Genomic DNA, 22,625 nt, shown 5'->3' on the forward strand with positions numbered 1-22,625 from the left:
ATTAGACACCATTATTATGCATTACATCTTTGGCACTCTGGCTTACAGTAAAAGGATAAAAACAGACACAAAACATACACGCTGCACACATGGAGTATTTACGTCTGTTAGTACTTTAATACAGTACACGTGAATTGGCAAACGTAAATCACACGCACAAAGACATTGGGACACATGACAATACCTGAGGAACTTGTTGAGGTCGCCGTGCTTCATGTACTCGAACACCATGATGAGCGGGTCACTCTCCACACACACGCCATAGAAGGTAACGATGTGCTCATGCTGCAGGTTGGTCAGTAGCTCCGCCTCCCGGTGGAAGTCGGCTCGGCCGCTCTCGCTGGCCTCTTTCAACGTCTGAGGTGGACAGGGATGCATGTGCACGTGCACACACACACGCACGCACACATGCACGCACACATGCACACACACACGCACGCACACACGCACGCACACATGCACGCACACATGCACGCACGCACACCATCATTTAATCATTGATTGATGGGATTGTTGATGGTTTCAAAGTCTCCTTCCTACAAAATTCGATTAAATCCTAATATACTTGTTTGCCGTGCTATTATCCAAAACAATGTACATACAATCCTCACATATGGGAAAAGGACAAACAGCTAAATAGTTTATATTTAAAGCTGTTCTTAAAAATAAAAAAATCAAAGCCAGGACTAAAGTGTGTGTTGATTTTTTGAAATGGCATGCATAGATGGCCATACTTTACCTTGACAGCCACCAGGATCTTGTCCTGATCTGGGATCAGGTTGTAGCACTCAGCCAGGAACACCTTCCCAAAGGCCCCCTCTCCCAGCTCACGCTTCAGCACAATGTTGTGTCTCTTGATGTGCTGGACAACTGGGATGTAAAAGAGACAGATGAAGTAAGGCTATCACAGTTTTTCCTGAACATCGTGTGAACTGACCAGGAAAAACTCTCGGCCCCTAGTTAGAATTAGTCAGGTCAAGTGGCCAGGAAAAACTCCTGGCCCTACACATTACATACACTAAAGTTAACAGCCCTAGTCTACTACTGTATAGAGGAAAACCAGTGGAAAAACTCCTGGCCCTACACATTACATACACTATAGTTAACAGCCCTAGTCTACTACTGTATAGAGGAAAACCAGTGGAAAAACTCCTGGCCCTACACATTACATACACTAAAGTTAACAGCCCTAGTCTACTACTGTATAGAGGAAAACCAGTGGAAAAACTCCTGGCCCTACACATTACATACACTAAAGTTAACAGCCCTAGTCTACTACTGTATGGTGGAATAACAGTGAAACTGTAATATTCTGGTCGCGTGTCAGACGAGTATGGACATTGTAGCCATTACAGAACTACATTTCTCACAGGGATACGAGTGAAATAGTCAGATGTGTGTGTCTGTCTAGTGACATCCTCTGTGCCATACAGTCTGATATTACAGCAAGTCATCCGGCAAGAGGTCAACCAAAGTCATCGCCATGAAGTCCATCCAGTCGCAGTGGCCCTGTCATGGATTTATCAGAAAAAGACCGGGTTACGACACCAGCAGACCTCCGCACCACGGTAACTCACACGTGTCCGATTTCAGCATGCTGCCAGATTGGCGGAAATACTGTGGGTTCTCGATGACAGGGATCTTTGTCATTCCAATGATCACCGCATCGTGGCCCATCTCTGAGGACGACGGGGTGTTGTTGCCATTGGAGACGTGATGAAGAGGACTGGCGGAGTCATCGTCGTTACTGATGACCGAGGAGGAGCCTGAGGAGGAAGGGGAGGACCCCAGTGGGAGGAAATACAATTATGAGAGGAGTGATTGACTTCTGTATGTTATTATGTCGCCGAACATAAACTGAAATGTGGTGGGGTTAAATGGAATTAAAACTGTAGAAATGTGCACCTAAAACAAGATGTTCATTGTTATCCAAATGGGAGGCCTGCAAGTCTCAATACTGGTTTGAAAAATGACTATACTAAGATTAAAAAGAAAAGCTTTACCCTTCATCCCAAACTTTGAGTTTCTTCCGTATTTCAGAATGATCACCATCAGGACACATCCAATTAATGCCACGCCAGCGATCCCCACCACTATGTACACCTGGAACAACACCATTCAACAATGCAAAATACTTACCAATAACAGTGCACAACATTATAGTATGCACATAACCACGCATGACAAATTATGATGTGTACGTTAACTTACTGCAACACTGTCCTCTATTGGGGGTAGTGGTAAGTCTGAGACAAAAAGAACAAGCACAGGACATATTTAAAACAGAATGAAACAGCATTAAACATACAAACATTAAAGTACATAATCTAATTTCATCGGATTTCTTCTCTCACTTTAAATTACCTTAGATTTTTTTCAAACGCTAAAAATACTGTCTGATTGTGATGTAACCAGACAGTAGGTGTGTTAGCTACAGTGCCTTCAGAAAGTATTCCCACCCCTTGACTATTTCCATGTTTGGTTGTGTTACAGCCTGAATTTAAAAAACATTTGGCCTACACACACCAACACACAATGTCAAAGTGGAATTTGTTTTCGAAAGTTTTACAAATGAATAAAACACTTGAAGTTGAAATGTCTTGTCAATGAGTATTCAAACCCTTCGTTACGGCAAAAGCCTAAATAAGTTCAGGTGCTTAACAAGTCACATAAGTTGCATGGACTCGCCTTGTGCGCAATAGTGTTTAACATGATTTAACATCTCTTTACCCCACACAGACAATTATCAGTAAGGTTCCTCAGCAGTGAATTTCAAACACAGATTCAACCACAACGACCAGGGAGGTCTTCCAATGCCTCACAAAGAAGGGCACCTATTGGTAGATGGGTAAAAAAAAGCAGACATTGAATATCCTTTTGAGCATGGGGAAGTGATTAATTACACTTTGGATGGTGTATCAATACACCCAGTCACTACAAAGATACAGGTGTCCTTCCTAACTCAGTTGCCAGAAAGGAAAGAAACCACTCAGGGATTTCACCATGAGGTCAATGGTGACTTTAAAACAGTTACAGTGAGGGAAAAAAGTATTTGATCCCCTGCTGATTTTTTACGTTTGCCCACTGACAAATAAATTATCAGTCTATAATTTTAATGGTAGGTCTATTTGAACAGTGAGAGACAGAATAACAACAAAAAAATCCAGAAAAACACCTGTCAAAAATGTTATAAATTGATTTGCATTTTAATGAGGGAAATAAGTATTTGACCCCCTCTCATTCAGAAAGATTTCTGGCTCCCAGGTGTCTTTTATACAGGTAACGAGCTGAGATTGGGAGCACACTCTTAAAGGGAGTCCAGAGAAGCAATCAGATTCCAAACTCTCCACCATTACCAAAGAGCTCCCCAAGGATGTCAGGGACAAGATTGTCAGCCTACACAAGGCTGGAATGGGCTACAAGACCATCGCCAAGCAGCTTGGTGAGAAGGTGACAACAGTTGGTGCAATTATTCGCAAATGGAAGGAACACAAAAGAACTGTCAATCTCCCTCAGCCTGGGGCTCCATGCAAGATCTCACCTTGTGGAGTTGCAATGATCATGAGAACGCTGAGGAATCAGCCCAGAACTACACGGGAGGATCTTGTCAATGATCTCAAGGCAGCTGGGACCATACTCACCAAGAAAACAATTGGTAACACACTACGCCGTGAAGGACTGAAATCCTGCAGCGCCCGCAAGGTCCCCCTGCTCAAGAAAGCACATATACATGCCCGTCTGAAGTTTGCCAATGAACATCTGAATGATTCAGAGGACAACTGGGTGAAAGTGTTGTGGTCAGATGAGACCAAAATGGAGCTCTTTGGCATCAACTCAACTCGCCGTGTTTGGAGGAGGAGGAATGCTGCCTATGACCCCAAGAACACCATCCGCACTGTCAAACATGGAGGTGGAAACATTATTAGTGTTTTTAGTGTGTTTTTCTGCTAAGGGGACAGGACAACTTCACCGCATCAAAGGGACGATGGGCGGGGCCATGTTCCGTCAAATCTTGGGTGAGAACCTCCTTCCCTCAGCCAGGGCATTGAAAATGGGTCGTGGATGGGTATTCCAGCATGACAATGACCCAAAACACATGGCCAAGGCAATAAAGGAGTGGCTCAAGAAGAAGCACATTAAGATCCTGGAGTGGCCTAGCCAGTCTACAGACCTTAATCCCATAGATAATCTGTGGAGGAAGCTGAAGGTTCGGGTTGCCAAACGTCAGCCTCGAAACCTTAATGACTTGGAGAAGATCTGCAAAGAGGAGTGGGACAAAATCCCTCCTGAGTTGTGCAAACCCGGTGGCCAACTACAAGAAACGTCTGACCTCTGTGATTGCCAACAAGGGTTTTGTCACTAAGTACTAAGTCATGTTTTGCAGACTGGTCAAATACTGATTTCCCTCATTAAAATGCAAATCAATTTATAACATTTTTGACATGCGTTTTTATGTATTTTTTTGTTGTTATTCTGTCTCTCACTGTTCAAATAAACCTACCATTAAAATTATAGACTGATCATTTCTTTGTCAGTGGGCAAATGTACAAAATCAGCAGGGGATCAAATACCTTTTTCCCTCACTGTACATAGTTTGAGGATGGATCAACAACATTATAGTTACTCCACAATACTAACCTAATTGACAAGAGTGAAAAGAAGGAAGCCTGTACTGAATAAAAATATTCCAAAACATGCATCCCGTTTGCAACAAGGAACTAAAGTAATATTGCAAAACATTGGGCAAAGCAAGAAACTTTTGTCCTAAATACAAAGTGTTATGTTTGGGGCAAATCTAATACAACACATTATTTAGTACCAGTCTCCATATTCTCAAGCATAGTGGTGGCTTCATCATGTTATGGGTATGCTTGTAATTGTGGTGGCCTGTTTTTTTCTTTTCTTCAGTAGGACAATAACTTAGTTGCTGACTAAGTTGCTGACTAAGAAGACAGGGAATTTTAACTCTACCTACATGTACATATTACCTCAATTACCTCGACTAACCGGTGCTCCCGTACATTGACTCTGTATATAGCCTCGCTACTGTTATTTTACTGTTGCTCTTTAGCCATGTTATTTTTTTTTTAACATAAATTACTTCAAAGATCTAGATCAGCAACCAATTTGACAAATTGAAGATTTTTTTAAAAGAGTAATGGGCAAATGTTGCACAATCCCCAGAAAGACTCAAAGCCGTAATCACTGCCAAAAGTGCTTCTACAAAGTATAGACTCAGGGGTGTGAATACTTACGTAAATGAAATCTTTCTGTATTTCAATATCAATAAACATGTTTTCACTTTGATATCCATTTTGAATTCAGGCTGTAACAACAAAATGTGGAATAAGTCAAGGGGTATGAATACTTTCTGAAGGCACTGTAAATTATGTAATAGACAGGGCCCAGAAACTGCAATTTTGTCCAGTCAAAGGTTTTGCAATGGATTATGCTTGTCTATCCCCTATTCGCTTTTGGGCCACCCTGGATTTCCCCCCAAACCCAATACATTCCCTCAGGAATTCATACTTCAAGCACATACCAGTGGTGTCTTAAATGCAGCAGGGTGATGACATCCCACAGCACAGGAAGAGCAGTGGACAGAGGAAAGGAAAATAACAAGGCAGGATCATCAATCTGTCATTATTACTAAAGTCTTTAGGGCCCAGTGCAGTCAAAAACAACATTTTCCTGTATTTTATACATACAGGGCATTCGGAAAGTATACAGACCCCTTCACTTTTTCCACATTTTGTGACGTTACAGCCTTATTCTAAAAGTGATTAAATTGTTTTTCTCATCAATCTACCCACAATACCCCATAATGACAAAGCAAAAACAGGTTTAGATATTTTTGCAAATTCACATAAGTTTTCAGACCCTTTGTTGAAGCACCTATGCCAGCGATGACAGCCTCGAGACTTCTTGGGTATGATGCTACAAGCTTGACGCACCTGTACTCGGGAAGTCTCTCCCATTCTTCTCTGCAGATCTGCTCAAGCTCAGTCAGGTTGTATGGGGAGCGTTGACACAAAGTTATTTTCAGGTTTCTCCAGAGATCTGGCTGGGCCACTCAAGGGCATTCAGAGACTTGTCCCGAAGCCACTCCTGTGTTGTCTTGGCTGTGTGCTTAGGGTCGTTGTCCTGTTGGAAGGTGAACCTTTGCCCCAGTCTGAGGTCTTGAGCCCTCTGGAGCAGGTTTACTTTGCTCCATCCCTCAATCCTGACGAGTCCCCCAGTCCCCTGCCACTGAAAAAGATCCCCACAGCATGATGCTGCTACCACCATGCTTCACCGTAGGGATGGTATTGGCCAGGAGATGAGCGGTGCCTGGTTTCCTCCACATTCAGCCAACGAGTTCATTCTTGGTTTCATCAGACCGGAGAATTTTGTTTCTCATGGTCAGAGTCCTTTAGGTGCCTTTCACTTTTGGCAATCTCCAAGCAGGCTGTCATGTGCCTTTTACTGAGGAGTGGCGTCCACCTGGCCACTACCATAAAGGCCTGATTGGTGGAGTGCTGCAGAGATAGCTGTCCATCTGGACGCTTCTCCCATTGCACAGAGGAACTTATGGAGCTCTGTCAGAGTGACCATCGGGTCCTTGGTCTCATCCCTGACCAAGGCCCTTCTCCCCTGTTTGCTCAGTTTGGCCGGAAGGCCAGCTCCAGGAAGAGTCTTGGTGTTTCCAAACTTCTTCCATTTAAGATTGATGGAGGCCACTGTTCTTGGGGACATTCAATGCTGCAGAAATGTTTTGGTACCCTTCCCCAGATATGTGCCTTGACACAATCCTGTCTCTGAGCTCTACGGACAATTCCTTCAACCTCATGGCTTGGTTTTTGCTCTGACATGCACTGTTAACTGTGGGAACTTATATAGATAGGTGTGTGTCATTCCAAATCATGTCCAATCAATTGGATTTACCACAGGTGGACTCCAATCAAGTTGTAGAAGCATCTCAAGGATGATCAATGGAAACAGGATGCACCTGAGCTCTATTTCAAGTCTCATGTCAAAGGGTCTGAATATTTGTGAATAAGGTGTCTGTTTTTTAAATAAATTAGCTAAAATTTCTAAAAACCTGTTTTCACTTTGTCATTATGGGATATTGTGTGTAGATTGAATAATCAAAACATTTCCTCATAATTTTTGGAACAAGGTTGTAATGTAACAGAATGTGGAGAAAGTCAAGGGGTCTGAATACTTTCAGGATGCACTGTACACACACACACACACACACACACACACACACACACACACACACACACACACACACACACACACACACACATATATATATATTGTAAAAATACTGTAGAATTGTGACATTAATGATAATGACCTTTTAGTCTAAGAGCTGTTTGAAAAGACCACCTGACATTTTTTGACTGTTTTGTGGGATGGAGTGTTGGCCTGACTGGTGACATCGCCAGGTGATAAATTAGTTAATAGACCAATGAAAAACAGTTCCAAACCTCTATCAACAGCTAGCTTTCAGTTTTCCCCTCCCAACTCAGACCACTCCCAGACAGTCCCCACAAAATTCTTGCTTGAGAAATAGCTTCTTAGCAAAGAGCAATGTTTGTTTCTTTTTGACAATTTAAATTGAAAACATTCACAGTAAGGTACTTAATTGTATCCCAAAATGATTTGATATTGAGATAACTAAAATAAACGGCTGCGTTGGATATTTAAAATTAAAAGTAACTCTCCAGTGAAAATCTCACTTTTAAAAAGTTAATATTCTGTTAACTCATACCTAAATAATGTTGTTGACTTGTGCTATACTCATACCGTATGTTGCCAAAGCATAATTTGGGGACCCACCTCAAACAATGTCAAACAGACCGTTAAAAAAAAAAATGCAATTTCCTCAGAGGATGATTGCATGAAGGCCAATCGGTGGTCTACTTGCGTGAATATTTTTTATGATTGGTATACGCCCACACCATTCTGTTGTTGAGGTACGCCCACACCATTCCAACACAGAAAAGCTTCTTTTTAACATTCTTAATTGAAAAAAATTTGGAAGGAAATCTATTTCCCTCATATTGTAATTATTTATAGGTCATAATATCATAGAAATCTGGAAACACTGGACAGTTATTTAACATCATGTCAAGAGAAAAACACACACACACGTGTCTTCGTAACGGCACGTTTTAGAATCGGAATTCTTTGCAGAATTGCAATGTCTTAAGAAATACTTACAAGGGTAGGTATATGGCGGTTCTGAAATAAGTGAAAAAGGGAATGTACATGTTATTCATAAACATCCATTACACATACCATGCTACACAAAAAAAATATTCTCAGAAAAAAAGCTGCTATGTTGAACCATTTGTTCAGGAAAGGAAACCTCTGAAAAAAGGTTACAATTTTCAGGTCATATAGAACCATTTTTTGGTTCCACATAGAACCTCTGGTTCCAAATAGAACTCTTGAATTGGTGCCATTTGGAACCAAAAATAGTTTTATTTGACTTGAAATGGTTCTATTTTTAACCTTTTCTATGGTCCTAGAAGGTTCTACATAGCACAGATTTTTTTTCAGAGAGTCTAAAAACAATTTACATGTAGATTATAACATTTTATATCAAATTACAGTAACTATAAACTAAACTGCAGTGAGACCTGTATCGTAGTCTGGGTCTGGCGGGAGCAGGAAGTGGGCGTCGATTTCTTTACGATCCTCCCCGTACTCGTTCCTGACCACCAACGTATACTGCCCGTTGTGGATGTGAGTCGGGTTGACAAGCTTCAGGCAGCCGTGGTGAACGCTCCCTGTGCTCTCGTGGATCTCGGTCTTGATGTACTCCTGTTCGTGGAGCTCTTGGTCCTTGTGGTACCACCGTAGCTCGGGCTTGGGGTTTCCGGTCACACTGAAGGGGATACACCAGTGGTGGAGGCGCAATGGCTCCAGCAGCTCCAGGATAGTGGGGCGAACTGACACAGAGACAACAGGAAGAATAGTCACAGGGTACTGGGAGTGGGTGCTAGACATGAGGAAGGGGGACTGGAAGAATGCAGTGGGATACTGGGGTAAGGGGGCTTGACAGGAGGGAGAGTATGGTACGGCATTGAGGGCAACCAGGAGCTAAACAGACGGAGGAGTACAGTATGGCAAGGTGACAGGAGACATGTAGAGTCAATCAGATTGTTGAGCAATATTATCATTTCAGTAAGGACACAGAACCACCAGAGGTGGTCTTTCAGAATGTAGGATGCTACAGATCCAGGATAAAACTACACTGTAGAATCAGTGAAAATGGCATTTTACATTTTGCAACCACAGTGGCAGAATAAAATAAACACAAAAATGGTATAGGCACGCAACACAACAGAACACGTCCTTACAGAGGATGTTGAGTTGGAGGTAGGCCTCGGTTTGGCCGACTACGTTCTCAACATTGCAAGTGATCACTCTGCCGTTGTCCGAAGGCGAGAGACCTAACAGTGTCAGATTGCTCTCCAGCTCCAAGGCATTGATCTGTAAATACATTTAGCAATATTAGCATTGTCATGATGAGCAATAAGCATTATTAGCTTTAGCATTATTAGTAATAGTGACATGTATTACACAGTCAATACAGTTAATAACAAATCATTGTGATCATAGTGAAACATCTGGAGCTAAAATATTTACCGCTGTATGTTATAAAACACCTAAAAGTATGGAGTAATGTGCTGTTATTATATTAATAAAATGATATTGTTATTTACGTATTGAAATGTAAAAACTTGACAAGTTTCATGTAAAAAAAAAAAAGAAGAAAAACGAACATAAAATTGAGTGCTATGGGGCCTCCCGAGTGGCGCAGCAGTCTAAGGCATTGCAGTGCTAGTGGTGTCATTACAGACCCGGGTTCAATCCTGGACTGTATCGCAACCAGCTGTGATTGGGAGTCCCATAGGGTGGCGCACAATTGGCCCAGCGTCGTCAAGGTTAGGGGAGGGTTTGGCCGGTGGGCAGTTCGCTACACCCGCAATAACATCTGATAAACACGTGTGAGTGACCAATAAAATTAGATTTTACTTGGCTCATCGCGCTCTAACGACTCCTTGTGGTGGGCTGGGCGCCTGCAGGCTGACCTCGGTCGTCAGTTGAACAGTGTTTCCTCCGACACATTGGTGCAGCTGGCTTCCGGGTTAAGTGGGCGGGTGTTAAGTTGCGCGGTTTGGCGGGTCATGTTTCGGAGGACGTGGGACTTGACCCTTGCCTCCTGAGTCCATTGGGGAGTTGCAGCGATGAGACAAGATCGAAAAGGGGGGTCATTTTTTTGTGAGTGTTAAGGTGTCAGTTGAGAAAAGTGCATAATATACAAAGCCAAGAGTTTTTCCCTGCCCACATGAACTCATCAGGAACAACTCCTAGCCCTAGTAATAGTCAGAGGGTTGTGTCATAATATACCAAAACAAAGATCATCATCTTACCTTAGTGATGGTAAACAAACTGTCAATATTCCACAAGATATCAGGGGCAGGAGACCCTGTTGCACTGCACACTGCTCTGACATCACTTCCCTCCGTCATTTTGATGATAGAGGGACTGACCTCCACTGCGGGAGCCTCTGTAAAACGTAAACAGAACCTTTAACAATGTTGTTTTGCGGTACAAGTTGCACCTCAGTGACCTTCACTTGATTTCTACTCCATGCTGTCTACTGACTATTTGAAAAGAAAAGTCAAAGCAATACACTGGCATTCTAGTATGCTCCTCAATGTTCCACACGTACACAAGCTTTCTCTCTCTCTGCTTTGTCACAACATGTTTAGTGTAGTTCCCCATCTGTATGTCTGTCTTTCTCTGGGGTTGACATTACCACAATCAGGGGGAGTGAATCTGGAGATGGCCCTCCTCACTGCTCTGTCATCTATGCATTTCAGCTCTTGACTCTCCGTACTGTCAATTTCCTCTTGCAGCCTCAGTTTGATCCACATGTTCTCACATACACACTTCAGAGGGTTACCAGACAGGAGAGGACTAGAGAAAAAAAACAGAGCATTAACACACACACACACACACACACGTAGACATTGCACTTTAAAATAAGAATTATATGACATAAAATAGTAAATAGGGATAGGTACTTACAAAGATGTCATGTTTAAGTTTTGGAATGTTTTCCAAGAGAGTGTTGACAAGTTATTGTCTCTCAGATTCCTACGAGTCAAAATAATAAATCAGAAATGTTACAATAAACCAACTATTGTAGGTCAGAATGACATAACTAATGTTATCAATGTACAGGTAACTTCAAAAATAAAGGAAGCACCAACATAAAGTATCTTTGGGGCGGCAGGTAGCCTACTGGTTAGAGCGTTGGGCCAGTAACCGGAGGGTTACTAGATCGAATCCCTGAGCTGACAAGGTAAAAATCTGTCGTTCTGTCCCTAACCCACTGTCCCTAGGCCTTCATTGTAAACTAGAATTTGTTCTTAACTGACTTGCCTAGTTAAATAAAGGTTAAATAAAAATACAAATATGGCATTGGGCCACCACGAGATGCCAGAACAGCTCCTATGTGCCTTGACATAGATTCTACAAGTGTCTGGAACCAGTGCTTGACTTGGACTGAAATAGGTGCCGGTACTCATTTTGGGTGCCGGAATTGTTGACAATTCGTTGCAGGAGCTCCATAATACTTGTGAGTTAATATTCTATAAGAGGAACAGGAGCTCAAGCAGTAGAGCATTTGAGGTGCCGGTACTCTGCTCCGGTGGGCTCCTGCCCAAGTCAAGCACTGTCTGAAACTCTACTGGATGGATGTGACACAAATTCCATAATTTGGTGTTTTGTTGATGGTGATTAAAAACACCAGGTGCCACTCCAAAGTCTCCCATACGTCTGTGTCACCAGGTTGAGATCTGGTGACACACACACAGACACACACACACACAGACACACACACACACAGACACACAGACACACACACACACACACACACACACACACACACACACACACACACACACACACACACACACACACACACACACAACCATTTAAACCCCCTATGCTCATTTGAGACCCCTCTTTCAAAGTCACAGACCTCCTCTTCTAGCCATGGTAGCCTAAATACTGGGCAACTGGGCACTTATACATGACCCTAAGCATGATGGGATGTCAGTTGCTTAATTAACTTAGGAACCGCAATTGTGTGGAAGCGCCTGCTTTCAATGTACTTTTGTATCCCTCATTTACCCGAGTTTCCTGTCTGTTGGCAGTTACCTATGTATGTAGCTCAGTTGGTAGAGCATGGCGCTTGTAACGCCAGGGTAGTGGGTTTGATTCCCGGGACCACCCATACGTAGAATGTATGCACACATGACTGTAAGTCGCTTTGGATAAAAGCGTCTGCTAAATGGCATATATTATTAAACTCAAATGAAAACTTATGTGACGTTGGAACAGAATGCTTGCTCTATTTTCACTTTCACTTGTTTTGCACCTAGCACCTTTTAACCATGCATTAACAAAAACATATGGTCAGACCATTAACTGCTCCTCACTGTTTGCTGAGCGTGTCGTCCCGCTACCCAGCCATGAGGCTAAACTGTATGCGCTTGAACCAGCTCCTTTGACTATAGGCGACATTATCATGCCAATCTATGCAGATTTAGATAAGAATTACCACGTTTAGAAGTGTTGGCTGCAAGGCTTCACTGTAAGGTTAGTACAGATGTAGAATCTTCATTTGAGACAGTTCGCTACAGCAGGAGAATAATCCTTCAGCGACAGGAAATGTTGATGATTATGTGGATTGTAATTAATGGACATTTTTGTAGGGGTTGATACATTTTTCATTAGGGCAAGTTTCAAAGTGGGAAACACACCGTTTAGAAGCCTGTTTAAAACTCAAATATGTGACAAATTTGCATTTCCTGCTGTGTAGGAACATTCTCAGCAAAAAAATATCTAAATTAAGATCCTACATCTGTAAGAATCTACATAGTCTATAATATGAATCGGGCTTAATTGTTTGCGATTGGCTTGGGGGCCCTACATTTGCTCTTTGAAAGTATATTAGCTACATCTGTGAGGAGGAAGATAAGAACAACACCAAACAGAAAATGAATCAAAGACTATACAGTACTTACAGATATTGAAGTCTTGTATTGTTGAAAAAGGCCTGTGGTGAGATTGAAGTCAATCTGGTATTTGTCACAGTTCTGTTCGGAGTGGGGGAGTGAATGTGTTATTTTTAGTCACAATTACATATCAATTTAGTGCAACCATAACATATTCTGGATCATAACCTCGCGTAATACTAATACTTACAGATTTCTGAGATTTGAGTAGTACTTCAAGCTGTTATCATTGATGTCAAATAGTCTGTTTTGATTTGCAATGTATCTGTAAAAGTTCAATACAAAACAATTACAAACATAATGGAAATATAGTATTTGGCAATCATGTCCATTTTGGGCAGTTTCACAGGTTTCTGAACTGTTTTGAGGGAATCTGTAGCTTCTCTTTATGATAGATTTGATAGCGGTACAAACTGGTGTCTCTTTGGACACTCAGCTAATATTTACTGATTAGAAAAGCTAAGGTGATTGATATCTCTCTACACTAGAGTAAACAACACCTGGATGGGTGGTTGTTCATGTAATATTCATATACGTATGTTTAGAATGAATTATTAATGTTAAATATTCATAATAATGAATGAAAATGCTTTGCATGCCAAAGTAATAGGCCAGTAGACCATCATCAATTAAGGTTTACCTTTGATTAAGCTATGGATGGCATGAGACGACACAGTTAAGTACAACACCACCCTGTCTAGATGTAGGCTATGGCCCCAGCATGCTGTTGGTGTTAGTTCTCTCACTATCTGCATTTGCCCAGGAGCAATATAGGTTTCAGGCACAATACTATGCACCTTATGGATACAGTGCCTTACGAAAGTATTTGGCCCCCTTGAACTTTGCGACCTTTTGCCACATTTCAGGCTTCAAACATAAAGATATAAAACTGTATTTTTTTGTGAAGAATCAACAACAAGTGGGACACAATCATGAAGTGGAACGACATTTATTGGATATTTCAAACTTTTTTCACAAATCAAAAACTGAAAAATTGGGCGTGCAAAATTATTCAGCCCCTTTACTTTCAGTGCATCAAACTCTCTCCAGAAGTTCAGTGAGGATCTCTGAATGATCCAATGTTGACCTAAATGACTAATGATGATAAATACAATCCACATGTGTGTAATCAAGTCTCCGTAAAATGCACCTGCACTGTGATAGTCTCAGAGGTCCGTTAAAAGCGCAGAGAGCATCATGAAGAACAAGGAACACACCAGGCAGGTCCGAGATATTGTTGTGAAGAAGTTTAAAGCCGGATTTGGATACAAAAAGATTTCCCAAGCTTTAAACATCACAAGGAGCACTGTGCAAGCGATAATATTGAAATGGAAGGAGTACCAAACCACTGCAAATCTACCAAGACCTGGCCGTCCCTCTAAACTTTCAGCTCATACAAGGAGAAGACTGATCAGAGATGCAGCCAAGAGGCCCATGATCACTCTGGATGAACTGCAGAGATCTACAGCTGAGGTGGGAGACTCTGTCCATGGGACAACAATCAGTCGTATATTGCACAAATCTGGCCTTTATGGAAGAGTGGCAAGAAGAAAGCCATTTCTTAAAGATATCCATAAAAAGTGTAGTTTAAAGTTTGCCACAAGCCACCTGGGAGACACACCAAACATGTGGAAGAAGGTGCTCTGGTCAGATGAAACCAAAATTGAACTTTTTGGCAACAATGCAAGACGTTATGTTTGGCGTAAAAGCAACACAGCTCATCACCCTGAACACACCATCCCCACTGTCAAACATGGTGGTGGCAGCATCATGGTTTGGGCCTGCTTTTCTTCAGCAGGGACAGGGAAGGTGGTTAAAATTGATGGGAAGATGGATGGAGCCAAATACAGGACCATTCTGGAAGAAAACCTGATGGAGTCTGCAAAAGACCTGAGACTGGGACGGAGATTTGTCTTCCAACAAGACAATGATCCAAAACATAAAGCAAAATCTACAATGGAATGGTTCAAAAATTAACATATCCAGGTGTTAGAATGGCCAAGTCAAAGTCCAGACCTGAATCCAATCGAGATTCTGTGGAAAGAACTGAAAACTGCTGTTCACAAATGCTCTCCATCCAACCTCACTGAGCTCGAGCTGTTTTGCAAGGAGGAATGGGAAAACATTGCAGTCTCTCGATGTGCAAAACTGATAAAGACATACCCCAAACGACTTACAGCTGTAATCGCAGCAAAAGTTGGCGCTACAAAGTATTAATTTAAGGGGCTGAATAATTTTGCACGCCCAATTTTTCAGTTTTTGATTTGTTAAAAAGTTTGAAATATCCAATAAATGTCGTTCCACTTCATGATTGTGTCCCACTTGTTGTTGATTCTTCACAAAAAAATACAGTTTTATATCTTTATGTTTGAAGCCTGAAATGTGACAAAAGGTCGCAAAGTTCAAGGGGGCCGAATACTTTCGCAAGGCACTGTATATGCAATAGGGCTACTGCACTGAAAGATGATAAATCTAAACATATGCTGCGTTAGCTAATAGGCCTGATGAACTAGAGTAACACTTATCACCAACAACATGCAGTGGTAATGTATTTTTTTCTCCGCACATGCATTGTCTGTTTATTGTCTATCAAATAAACTCATCCAGTCCAGCTCTGGCACGTCAACAATTGTAGCCTAAACCTAATAAATGGCTTTAAACCTGTGCTTTATACAGATACCACTGTGACGGTGTGCTAACGTGTTTTGATATTTACAAGAACCACTTCGGGCGACACTGATTGCTACGATGGGTATTTTGTGGAGGCGATAAAGACCCGAGTCTGTTACGTTGGCTAGCCCATTATAATCGTGATTTGGCTAATTTATCTGACATTGTTTTCCTTCGTGTTTTTTCTTGCTTCCCCCCCAGGTCTCTGCTTGTTGGAGCCACATCAGCCATCATGCCATTATCCCCACTAAATATCATTACCACTATCCCTGCCAGGGCCTGGTTTCTAGAGGAAAATAGCCTATTCCAAATATTCCCAACAACTCTTGCCCCCACCACCTGACACGCACGCTCGACCCCCCCCCAACGTGATAATTATCCTACACTATTATATGCTGAAGCTGTAGCCTACTTATTTTCTTTATTGTTGTTTAGGGTAGGCTGTCTCCATATGAAACTGAAAACATGAGAGATGAACAGCCTAAATAGTATGGCAAAGTAAATACACCTTATTTTGTGATACACCTCAGATGTTTTTGTATTTATTTGTTTGAGCAATCGGACATCGTTTTGCTTAAAAACAGGAACCGTTCATTGTAGGTTTGCCATGTCTGCAATGGCGTAGCCATTTATTTTAATTAATCAATACTTACATATCGGTGATGTTGATGTCCATTTCTATGTCATCTAACGTAAGGATAGGGAAATCCTCGATCCCTGGTTCAGGATCGATACAAGCAATCCTTGAGATGCTGCAAGTGCAGAACGCAGGGCAAGCAGCGCTAACCCGCCACAGCCCCATCAAAACCATAAAGATTCCCAAGCGAGCCATTCCATATTCCCGTACGTTGGAGTCCATTGCAGGTCCAACGATATCTCACGGTAGGTATTGATCAAATATGGATATTATTAATTTCCCCCGTCCTATAGCAAATTTAATCCGTTCGGCACCACTAACGAGGCTGCCTTTGATCACGAATGCGCAATCCCTCAATGTAATATTAGGATGCCATGGAATGGCCTCTACGTCTCCGCAGAATTGGTATCACACTACTGCATATCGATGCGGTGAAGCAAGGTGTCAAGTGCTCCGTCCTCAGTCTCACCCGTCTCTTTCTCGGAGGCAGAGCGTCTGTCTCTGCGTGGTAAAACGTGGCGCTCCAGATGTTGAGGGAGAAACCCGTTATCCTTGTGATTCTTCTTCATATGCAGTAGTGATGGAGATGGAAATAAGAGACTGCACGGTGGAGTCAGAATGCGTGGTGATGTATCAACAGAGTGCGTATGCGAGGAGGCAGGGTACCTGCATTCGTCTATTGATTACCGCTGTGGAAGAGCGCATCTCCGCCAGTCATCGCTGGAATTGCGTTTATACAGAGATATTTGGCTGACAGTTTATCAACATTTATCAGTGTTATGACTTTTCAATAGCTATATATTTGCAGGATTATCGTACACATTCTGAAAAATAGATGGGAATAGGCTATTCAAACTATAGCCCTACATTGATTTATTTAACGATGTAAAAGTCAGTTAAGAACAAATTCTTATTTACATTGACGGCCTACCTACACTCTTATCTTATAATAGAAGGCTTAATAGTTGGTTAAAATTGAATTATATTACCTCTATTTGTAATGTTTGATGTGCCAATTTTATTCTGCATACGGACAACCTCGGTCTATAGGCCTACAGAGTGCTTTTTCCAACAATACCACAGCTCCATGGATGACCATTACGAGTGTGACGTGCAGTTTGACGCACAAGACAGGGCTGCATCTACGAAAAATAATTAAACAATATATTTGTTTGTGTGTGTGCTTCAAATGGGTCTTCCATCCGAGGAAAAACAAGACAGACATACTGTAGCTTCCATCGAAATTGTCGTAATTTGTCAAAGCTATGTTTATCATATGGTTTTTAAAAAATCATATGTGGATATGTCAGCTATTGGAAGGCCATACGATTAAATATGCATCCATTTACGAAAAAAAATGCTATTGTAATAGCTAACTTGGATAGATTATTAAAATAAATATGTAATTATGCTCAGTTCAACTTTTTCCTCTAAGATCTTTTCAATTTGAGGACTAGTAAATCTGCTGCAGACAAAGGTCATGGACGAGTCAGAAGAGTCCTGGCACATGACACGGTTATTTTCCCACCAGGTGTAAACACACACAGGTGCCGTGATGTTGTGGGAAAATTTGATCTCTGAGGGATAAGTGTAATGATTTTGACAAGGTCCTTTAATGATTCCATAAATATCACAATAAGCAAGTGAAGGAAATGTCAGATATCAATGGCTATTGAAATGAGATAATTTAAAACATTTGTGATCTTTAATAAATTCATGTTCTTGTGACAATGAAAGAAAATCAACTGAACAAAACATTGCAACCATGTGCAATTCGTTTTCTACCCCAGCTTAAAATCACATGGAACATGGAGAATATTCATAGAAATAGGATAGTATCAATTTGTGATTTACCCATACACTCCATACTTATTGGACAGTGAAGCTAAAACATAATTTGTCTCTATGCTCCAGCATTTTGGATTTGAGATCAAATGTTTTATATGAGGTGGCAGTACAGAATGTCACCATTTACTTTAAAGGTATTTTCATACATATGTTTTACCTTTTAGAAATTAATGCAACTTTATATTTCTTCTGTAGTCCCCACATTTGAAGGTGTCAAGTATTTGGACAAATTCATAGTGTATTAAATGTAGTATTTGCCCCCAAGACATGCTAACCTCTCACCATTACCAATAACAGGGCAAGTTAGCATTTTTGCTCCACAAGGAGGAGCAGAGGGCATTATTCTGATTAATGCGGATTCAGCAATGTACCCAATAGCAATTGTTACATTGAAATGAAAATCAATGTAATTTGATGTCTGCACCATTAGTTTGCTACATTTTGAAAACAGATGTTAGGCTACTTTGTTTTTTTTCTGAATCATTGCCAGTGGTGGAAAAAGTATCCAATTTTCAAACTTGAGTAAAAGATACCTTCATTTTTCTTTTTTAAATGACAAGAAAAAGGTCACCCAGTAAAATAAAAGTATTTGGTTTTAAAATATACTTAAGTATCAAAACGTAAAAGTAATTGCTAAAATATTTATTTTAACTAGGCAAGTCTGTAAAGAATTCTTATTTACAATGACCCGGCCAAACACTAACGAAGTTGAGCCAATTGTGCACCGCCCTATGGGACTCCCAATCACAGCCGGTTGTGATATAGACTTGAATCGAACTAGGGTCTGTAGTGACACCTCTAACACAGATGCAGTGCCTGAGACCGCCTCTCCAAAAGTTGTCAAAAACATTGATAGTTAAGTAAAGATACCCAAAAAAAATCTAGTAGTACTGACAAGCATTTTTACTTAAGTACTTTACACCACTGATCATTGAAATGATGACCACCACATGGTGCTGCAGCTCCTGACCAATTCTGCTATTTTGTGTGTTTTTCAAGCGGATTTGAACTTTCTTTGTATACAGTGGGGCAAAAAGTATTTAGTCAGCCACCAATTGTGCAAGTTCTCCCACTTAAAAGATGAGAGAGGCCTGTAATTTTCATCATAGGTACACTTCAACTATGACAGACAAAATGAGAGAAAAGAAATCCAGAAAAATCACATTGTAGGATTTTTTATTTATTTATTTGCAAATTATGGTGGAAAATAAGTATTTGATCACCTACAAACAAGCAAGATTTCTGGTACTCACAGACTTGTAAACTTCTTCTTTAAGAGGCTCTTCTGTCCTCCACCTGTTACCTGTATATTAATGGCACCTATTTGAACTTGTTATCAGTGTAAAAGACACCTGTCCACAACCTCAAACAGTCCCACTCCAAACTCCACTATGGCCAAGACCAAAGAGCTGTCAAAGGACACCAGAAACAAAATTGTAGACCTGCACCAGGCTGGGAAGACTGAATCTGTAATAGGTAAGCAGCTTGGTTTGAAGAAATCAACTGTGGGAGCAATTATTAGGAAATGGAAGACATACAAGACCACTGATAATCTCCCTCGATCTGGGGCTCCACGCAAGATCTCACCCCGTGGGGTCAAAATGATCACAAGAACGGTGAGCAAAAATCCCAGAACCACACGGGGGGACCTATTGAATGACCTGCAGAGAGCTGGGACCAAAGTAACAAAGCCTACCATCAGCAAGGGCATTGAAGATGAAACGTGGCTGGGTCTTTCAGCATGACAATGATCCCAAACACACCGCCCGAGCAACGAAGGAGTGGCTTCTTAAGAAGCATTTCAAGGTCCTGGAGTGGCCTAACCAGTTTCCAGATCTCAAGCCCATAGAAAATCTTTTGAGGGAGTTGAAAGTCCGTGTTGCCCAGTAACAGCCCCAAAACGTCACTGCTCTAGAGGAGATCTGCATGGAGGAATGGGCCAAAATACCAGCAACAGTGTGTGAAAACCTTGTGAAGACTTACAGAAAACATTTGACCTCTGTCATTGCCAACAAAGGGTATATAACAAAGTATTGAGATAAACTTTTGTTATTGACCAAATACTTATTTTCCACCATAATTTGCAAATAAATTCATAAAAAAATCCTACAATGTGATTTTTTTCATTTTGTCTGTCATAGTTGAAGTGTACCTATGATGAAAATTACAGGCCTCTCATCTTTTTAAGTGGGAGAACTTGCACAATTGGTGGCTGACTATATACTTTTTTGCCCCACTGTATATTGTCGCAACCATAATTTCCTATGACTGAAAACAGCTTCTGGACATCAGAACAGCGGTCACCATCATCAATTTGGATGACCATTTCTACTTCAAAGAGTCTACAGGTCTGGACATTCTGCAGACTATACTATTTACCAAGAGTTTTAATCTATACTTTTCATATCCGTCTCTTTACCACCACAAACCGATGCTGGTACTAAGACCACACTCAGCAGGCTGTATAGGGCCATAAGCAAACAAGAGCATGCATATCCAGATGCTGCGTTTCTTGTGGCTGGGGATTTTAATGCAGGCAACTGAAATCAGTTTTAACTCGTTTTTACCAACATGTCACCTATGCAACTAGTGGCATTGAGGAGTTTACCACATCAGTCACTGCCTTCATTAATAAGTGCATCGATGACGTCGTCCCCACAGTGACCGTACATGCCCCAACCAGAAGCCATGGATTACATGCAACATCTGCAATGAGCTAAAAGCTAAAGCTGCCGCTTTCAGGGAGCAGGACACTAATCCGGACGCTCATAAGAAATCCTGCTAAGATCTCAGACAAGCCATCAAACAGGCAGTGTCAAAATAGTACTAAGATCGAAATCTACTACGCCAGCTCTGATGCGCAACGACTATGGCAGGGCTTGCAAACTGTCAAGGATTACAAATGGAAACCCAGTCGTGCAAGTCTACCAGATTAGCTAAATGCCTTCTATGCTCACGTAAAGGCAAACACTGACCCATGCATGAGTGCACCAGCTGTTCCGGACGACTGTGTGATCTCACTCTCCATTGCCGATGTGAGTAACACCTTTAAAACAGGTTAACATCCGCAAAGCCACGGTGGAATACCAAGACGGGTACTCAGAGCATGCGCTGACCAGCTGGCAAGTGTCTTCACTGTCATTTTTAACCTATCCCTGACCCAGTCTGTAATACCAATTTGTTTCAAACAGACCACCAGAGTCCCTGCCTAAATTACCTTCGACCCATAGCACTCACATCTATAGCCATAAAAAGACATACTGGACCCACTGAAATTCACATCCAGTGCCAACAGATGACACAATCTCTATTGCACTCCACACTGCTCTCACTCACATGACAAAAGGAATGCCCATGTAAGAATGCTGTTAATTGACTATAGCTCAGCATTCAACACCAAAGTCCCTACCAAACTCAGGGCCATGGGACTGAACACCTCCCTCTGCAACTGGATCCTGGACTTCCTGACGGGCTGCCCCCCAGGCAGTGACCGTAGGCAACACATTCGCCATGCTGACCATTAACACGTGGTCCCTTCAGGGGTGTGTGCTTAGACTTCTCGTGTACTCCCTGTTCACTCAGGACAGCGTAGCCGAGAGCCTCAAGTTCCTGTGTCCACATCACTAAGGAATTAACTTGGTCCTCACACCCACACAGTTGTGAAGATGGCACAACAGTGCCTCTTCCCCCTCAGGATTCTGTAAAAATTCAGCATGGGCCCTCAAATAGTTATACAGCTGCACCATTGAGAGCATCTTGACTTGAAAGGCACTAGAGGGTGGTGAGTACATCACTGGGGCCGAGCTACCGGCCATCCAGACCCTCTAAATCATGCGGTGTCAGAGGAAGGCTCAAAATATTGTACCAGTGCATCAAGTCTGGAACCAACAGGAGCCTGAACAGCTTCTAACCCCCCATGCCATAAGGCTAAATATGGCTGCTAAATAGCTAATCAAATGGCTACCTGGACTAACTGCATTAACCCTTTTTGCTCTTGCACTGACTATGCACACACACACTCTACCCACACACGCTTACACGGACACCAACACATACACTTTTTTTGCACTAACTGTGCACACTGGATTCTACCCACACACTCCCCAACATGACACCCCAACTTGGGCTCCCGAGTGGCGCAGCAGTCTAAGGCAGTACCACTCAGTGCTAGAGGCATCACCCTAGTTCAATTCCAGGCTGTATCACAACTGGCCATGATTGGGAGTCCCATAGGGCGGTTGCACAATTGGCCCAGTGTTTTTTGGGTTAGGCAGTCATGGTCAGTTAAACACAATTTCTTATTTACTTGCCTAGTTAAATAAATCTTAATTTATTTTTACATTGAACCTCTATTTAACGAGGCAAGTCAGTTAAGAACA

At 41.8% G+C, this 22,625-nt stretch overlaps 1 protein-coding gene across 1 annotated transcript in view; it reads right to left on the minus strand.

Moving 5' to 3' along the window:
* Positions 1-17,539, minus strand: part of LOC118388023 (BDNF/NT-3 growth factors receptor-like) — a 28,609-nt gene extending 11,070 nt beyond the window's left edge. The window contains exons 1-14 of the mRNA XM_035776882.2: positions 16,415-17,539; positions 13,282-13,356; positions 13,101-13,172; positions 11,095-11,163; positions 10,823-10,983; positions 10,434-10,570; positions 9,357-9,489; positions 8,634-8,945; positions 8,212-8,232; positions 2,212-2,246; positions 2,004-2,103; positions 1,578-1,766; positions 740-870; positions 185-357 (exon numbers count right to left, since the gene is read on the minus strand). Of these exons, the coding sequence (XP_035632775.1) occupies positions 185-357; positions 740-870; positions 1,578-1,766; positions 2,004-2,103; positions 2,212-2,246; positions 8,212-8,232; positions 8,634-8,945; positions 9,357-9,489; positions 10,434-10,570; positions 10,823-10,983; positions 11,095-11,163; positions 13,101-13,172; positions 13,282-13,356; positions 16,415-16,620 (1,814 nt within the window). The 5' untranslated portion in view covers positions 16,621-17,539. The remainder of the gene's footprint in view (positions 1-184; positions 358-739; positions 871-1,577; positions 1,767-2,003; positions 2,104-2,211; positions 2,247-8,211; positions 8,233-8,633; positions 8,946-9,356; positions 9,490-10,433; positions 10,571-10,822; positions 10,984-11,094; positions 11,164-13,100; positions 13,173-13,281; positions 13,357-16,414) is intronic.
* Positions 17,540-22,625: the final 5,086 nt, after the last annotated feature.

This window comes from Oncorhynchus keta, chromosome 9, assembly GCF_023373465.1.
Source record: "Oncorhynchus keta strain PuntledgeMale-10-30-2019 chromosome 9, Oket_V2, whole genome shotgun sequence".
Taxonomy (NCBI): Eukaryota; Metazoa; Chordata; class Actinopteri; order Salmoniformes; family Salmonidae; genus Oncorhynchus; species Oncorhynchus keta.